At 39.9% G+C, this 5592-nt stretch overlaps 1 protein-coding gene across 1 annotated transcript; it reads right to left on the bottom strand.

Annotated features, from left to right (window-relative positions):
- Positions 1 to 225: 225 nt before the first annotated feature.
- Positions 226 to 3820, bottom strand: pithd1 (PITH (C-terminal proteasome-interacting domain of thioredoxin-like) domain containing 1). Its single transcript, XM_084379720.1, has 6 exons — positions 3480 to 3820; positions 2786 to 2829; positions 2472 to 2549; positions 2131 to 2235; positions 1365 to 1473; positions 226 to 1199 (listed from the first exon to the last, which is right to left on the bottom strand). The coding sequence occupies exons 1-6, from the start codon at positions 3675 to 3677 to the stop codon at positions 1098 to 1100; spliced, it is 636 nt and encodes a 211-aa protein (XP_084235846.1). The 5' UTR covers positions 3678 to 3820; the 3' UTR covers positions 226 to 1097.
- Between the last annotated feature and the right edge of the window lie 1772 nt (positions 3821 to 5592).

The following is a 5592-nucleotide window of genomic DNA, read 5'->3' as shown; positions in this document are numbered from 1 at the left end:
TCGCCCCATCCTTGCTTGTGAATGACTGAGCCTTTCGAGGATGCCCCTTTCATAACCGATCATGGTACCATCACCTGTTACCAGTGAACCTGTTCACCTGTGGGATGAAAACGTTTTGTTTTTCATCGCTCTTGTCCCAACCCATCCAACATTTTTGGAATCAGGATTGTACTTTTAAATCCAGGGTGTAAACATGGCAAACAAAGTCTTTAAACGAGACATATGTTCATTTTCAGGTTAATAACTTTATTTTAGGTAACTGCTGGAACAGGTTTACATGCTTTAATACTCCAAAAACACATTTCTTTTCTCATTCTGTCCTGTGCTGCAGCACTGTATTCCCCCTCTGTCTGAAATGCTCCTGTCTCTTTGATTGATTGCTCTGATTGGTCAGCTCAGACACGCCTGAACCAGCACCACTAACAACAACAGAGCAGCTGTGCTAAATCAATTCTTATGTGCCAAACTAGCTTCTAGGCATAAATTATGCAAAAGTGGTACATGGTGATGTTGTGTCATGTCACAAAGTCACAGAATTAAAGGCAGGACTACTGAAAAGGCGTTCGGGATCAGTGTTTTCTGTGGAAGAGGAGCTTCTGTTGGTGCGGACTACAAGAACCTACATAACACACTGAAGTAAAGGAAAAAAATGCAAAAGCATAAAAGGTCTCCTTTAATTACTCAAACAGGACCATCATTTGGTTTTTTTCCAGCCTTCAGCATTGTTTTGAAGAGTAGCTGTCACTTTATTGAAGCTGTGGATATCATTAGACATGAATCAGAGTATACAGGTTAAACTGCTAACAACAGAATATATCTGAGTGTCGAATGTTTCATGCGTTTATTATTAAGCTTTCTGCCCACATCAAGCCTTCACCCTTAATTGCGATAGAAAACAGAGCAACATCTTCCAGACACTTCTGAAGCTCTCTGCTCTTCAGATATTCGTGCTCAGCCTCCGGTCGAGGTCAATCAACCTGCCAGTACGCAGCGTTGGACTCATCTTTGACTTTTTGACACCTGTCAAGCAGACATCACAGAAACCTCTCCTTCACCTCCACCTTCTCTCTCCTCTTCTTCCCGACTCTCTGAAGCTTTCAGGAGATGAAGTTGGTCTGCGGGATGATGCTCTCCACTTTGTGATCTGCAGGGTTTGCCGATGCCTCGTAGTTACAGATCGTCACTTCATGTCTGTGAGCCTGAGGAGCACAAAGAGACAAAGACAGGCGGACTACGAAAGTTAACCCGACTTTCCATTGGCATGGGAGTGAGTAGAAAATAACTTATCCTTAAAGTATTTTATATTCTCAGAAAAAGTGGAATAAACTCAGACAAGTTCAATAGTCTCTTTTCAAACGCTGTACCTCTGAGTATTCTCCCCTCAGGCCGATGTAGTAGACCCTGGTGCTCTCTGATCCAAAGTTCTTTGAGATGTGGATGGAGAGGTGCTGAACGTTGGAAAAACGAGCGATCCTGGAAATCATGACACAGGGGGAGACAACATGTTGGAAATGCTTATTTAAAGCAAAACTAAATTGTCTATGTCTGTAAAAGCAGGATGGAGTTTGACACTTGGTCATGAACCATGGGGCAAATCAAACATGTTCATCATGAGCCATGACGTGTGTGTGTGTGTGTGTGTGTGTGTGTGTGTGTGTGTGTGTGTGTGTGTGTGTGTGTGTGTGTGTGTGTGTGAGAGAGAGAGAATGATTATGGAAACGCAAACACATCCATATGAAGCATGACAGAGTCTGATGCACTTGCGTTTTGAACGCTTCTTTGCTCAAATCAAACAGATTGGATTGCACTGCATCATGTCATTGAGTGTCCAGGATTTGCACGTTATCTATCTTATATACAAGCTCAATATTTTACTCCTTAATATCAGTATCAGCCCCAAAAATTTGTATCAACACGCTACATTACTTTATCTCTATCTTTGTCCTGCTGTTCAGCCTTCAAACTGCCCGGATTATACGTTGTGAGCAAATCTTAAAGCCTTAGAAATTGAGGCAAAATCAGGCAGATGTGTCATTTAAAGCTACTTTGTGTGCCTGAAACAGCTTGTCTAGATGCCTCAAACTCAATGTCATCTCATACAAAGACAGACAGAAAGTGTCATGCCCTCACTTTGTTGGGTATTCCAGCTCAGCGCGAGGGTCTTTGTTGAGCCTGAAGGCTTGTTCAGGTTCTCTGCCGGTGTCGTCGAAGGACATCTGAGGGATGTTCTTGTACCTGGAATGAAAAATAAGAATAGATGAGTACAATAAGAGAAGGAATGGATAGATCATCAAAAAGATATATATTGTATGATTTTGTGATGGCAGTGGTCTAATCAGTCCAGCACTTGAATACAAATCCCTTGTAAAAGAGATTCTGGATCTAAATGGAAATGTTCTTTGGAAAATAAAGGTTAAATAAAATGTAAATATTAAAAATAAATAACCAAAGAAGCAGTGACAGACACTCACAGTCGTATCTCAGCCGGATGAGAGTCATCATCTTCTCCAGAGATGATGATGCCTTTCAGCTTCACGCTGCCGGTAAAACTGAAAGAGATGAAACATTCGCTGCAGTCTTTGACAACAACAAGGTAAAACCACAAAGAGACAGAAAAAAACAGGACTCTGTGACAGACAAGAAGAAGTCTGGAACTCTCACAAGAGAATTAAAGTGATTTATGGAAAAACATAAAAAGAGAGTAGAACCAGAAAGCTAGACATCTGTTCACACAGGAGAAAGGTTTTCAGCTCAGACTAATCATGATGATGATTTTAGGACTTACGGGATGTTAAACAGCAGCTCTTCATCTGCGTCGCTCTCGACATACTAAAACAAAAAATATAAATGAGTCACAACAATAAAACAAACCAGAATGAACAATCAGAACTATCAAAGTAAACCTTCCTCCGGCGACACAAAAATATCTGTTTATTTTATAGACAATAAAGTGATGTGATGCTGATAAATAAATGAAACAACTGAACGCACTGGAACGTTTGGAGAAGAAATTCAAACTCAGAATTTTGATATTTACAATATTAAGTTTTGTTTGTTCAGTTTGTTTATTCAGTCATGAAAACAAAGAGAGTTGCACATTATTATTATTATTATTATTATTATTAAATAGTCTTTTCTGCTGAATGAGTGCCTGTCCTTGTGATGTTTTAAGTATATATTGATAACAATACTTTTACTCTTGCAAGTAAAAAATAGTTTACTTGTAAAAGTGCTGTAGTATTGTTACTCTTGTGTTCCCAAATTGAGGTCAGGCTGCTATTGTCATGACTAATGTAATCTGTCAGCCTCAGTGGTATAAATAAAGTTGTGTTGAATGACTGCGTGCGCAGCCCAACAGCGAGGCTCAGCGACAGGCAGCCCCGCAGACCTGCGCTCTCGCCCCGGCCACACTGACAGGGGACACCCGTGTAACTTCTTGACTCTGTCGTCCACCACAGGGGACACAGACGGACAGTTACCGTGTCCCGCTCGTTCCGCCGGTCCCACGGTTTGAACACCAGCTTTCCATCTCCGTCTCTGCTCTCGTTCAGGCACTGCAGCTTCTCCAGGTCGATCCGTTGATACAGTCCGTACTCCAGGCCCCTCTCCGCGGGCTCATGCTCCGCCGCACACCCGCAGCCCTGTCCGGGTCCATGACCGTGACCGTGGCCGGACATCGTGGAGCTCGACACGCTCTTTATGTTACCGGTAGCTTGGACAGAGGGGCAGCGGCTCACAGCAGCTGCTCGTCCGGAGTGTTTTGGGGAAAGTGAAACGCTGTCAGTAAGTTTCACTTCACGGCCGGAAACGAACGTACGTTAGAAAAACACTTCCGGTTCGAGGTTTCCAAAATAAAACAGGCTGGCGGTTGTAACAGGGTTTTAAGAGGGTTAAGGTTGTTAAAATATTACTTTATACTAATACTTACTTAATACTTAAGTATTGTACTTAAGTAAATATACTTTGTTACATTCCATCATTGTCAGTATAGTTTAAGCCAAAAAGCAGTGAAGTGGCAGTATAAAGTAGCTGAAAATACTCAAGTACATTTACTGATATTTGTATTTAAGTATATTACTTGATATTACATTACTTGACTTTAAGTAAATTTACTTTCCGTGACAGTCAATATAAATGTAGTTATTTATATTTACCTTGGTGGGTTCAGAATAAAGCCCCAAATTGTAAGAACTGTACTTGAGTAAATGTACTTAGTTACATTCATCACTGTCAATATATTCGAATCCAAAATGTAGAGGAGTAAAAGTACAAGGTAGCAGGAAATAGAAATACTCAAGCAAAATACAAGTTGCTCAAGTTTGTATTCAAGTACAATACTTTTACTTAGTTACATTCCATTACTAATTGTACACCATTATTTATTAACTAAATTATATTTTGTATTTATAATCTCTATCTGAAAAGTAACAAAAGCATTCAAATAAATATATTTGCATCCAAAATGTTGGAGTAGAAGTAGTACTTTAGTGAGTGTTGAATGTATTCAGTCATTCAGAGAGAGAATGAAGAAACTCCTCTCTCCAGGCGACACTCAGGATGTTTATGATACTTGATAAGAAAACACCACACAAAAAGATTTAAGGGCAAAAAGTCAATTTTAATAAAAATGACCATATAACATTTATTAAAATCTAATAAAATTACAATTTGAAATCTACTTCCTTTCAGGCCCATGTTGTGGGGTACCAGGTCCCAGTGTTGAAAATAAATACATCTCATCATTGTTGTCGACTGAAGCTGTGCAGACGTCCTATCAACTACCTTCCTGACTGTTGTTTTTCCTCGTTCTTGTCTTCCTTCAGTCTCCTCAGCCCTCGCTCAAGCTATTTGTCACAGTGAAGCAGATATAAACAGGGACACACACATTCAACAGCAGGAAAACATGACTCAAGCCACAGGAGGGTTCAAATAAGTCTACAATGTGCTTGTGTATGTGTGTGTGCAGTTCATTGATATCATGTTTTAATATGCATGTTCGTTTGTTTTTAAAAGCAGAGTCTTTAACCAGCCAGTTGATGTCTCTGGTGGAGTCGGCTGACTTGCACCATGCATGCCATTAAAAGATAAAACAAGAGCGCATCAAGGTTTTTCCTCAAGTAGTGTCATTATGTTTCATCGCCTGATCAGGAAGGAAAGTAACAAACAACTATTCTTTAAATCAAAAGAATGATTCTGTTTTTGAGTCCCATGAAGGCAAAATTCGATATATTGGGAAACAGGCCATTTATGCTTTCTTTTCTTGTGTGAGATGAAATGATCGATACCACTCTCATGTCTGTACCATAACCATGATGCTACATCCAGTAGCCGGTTAGCTTAGCTTAGCATTAAGACTGGAAAAAAGAGAACAGATAGCCTGGTAGCTCACTCATTAACAGGAAGTGTCTCATTTGTTTAATACAAATGACAATACTGCATTTCACAGGAGGTTAGGTGGCAAACTATTAACCCTAACCTTCAGTAGTAAACTAGTAACCGCCTGGTGTCTTTACAGGTTTAACTTGAAGTCTAAATGTCATATTGATGTTTTTATGTAGACAAATCATTTAAAAAAAATAATACATCTACAGT

Source organism: Pagrus pagrus (genome assembly GCF_965226575.1).
Source record: "Pagrus pagrus genome assembly, chromosome: 17".
Lineage (NCBI taxonomy): Eukaryota > Metazoa > Chordata > Actinopteri > Spariformes > Sparidae > Pagrus > Pagrus pagrus.
The sequence above is the reverse complement of the archived record's forward strand: the minus strand, read 5'-3'. Positions and strand labels throughout refer to the sequence as shown.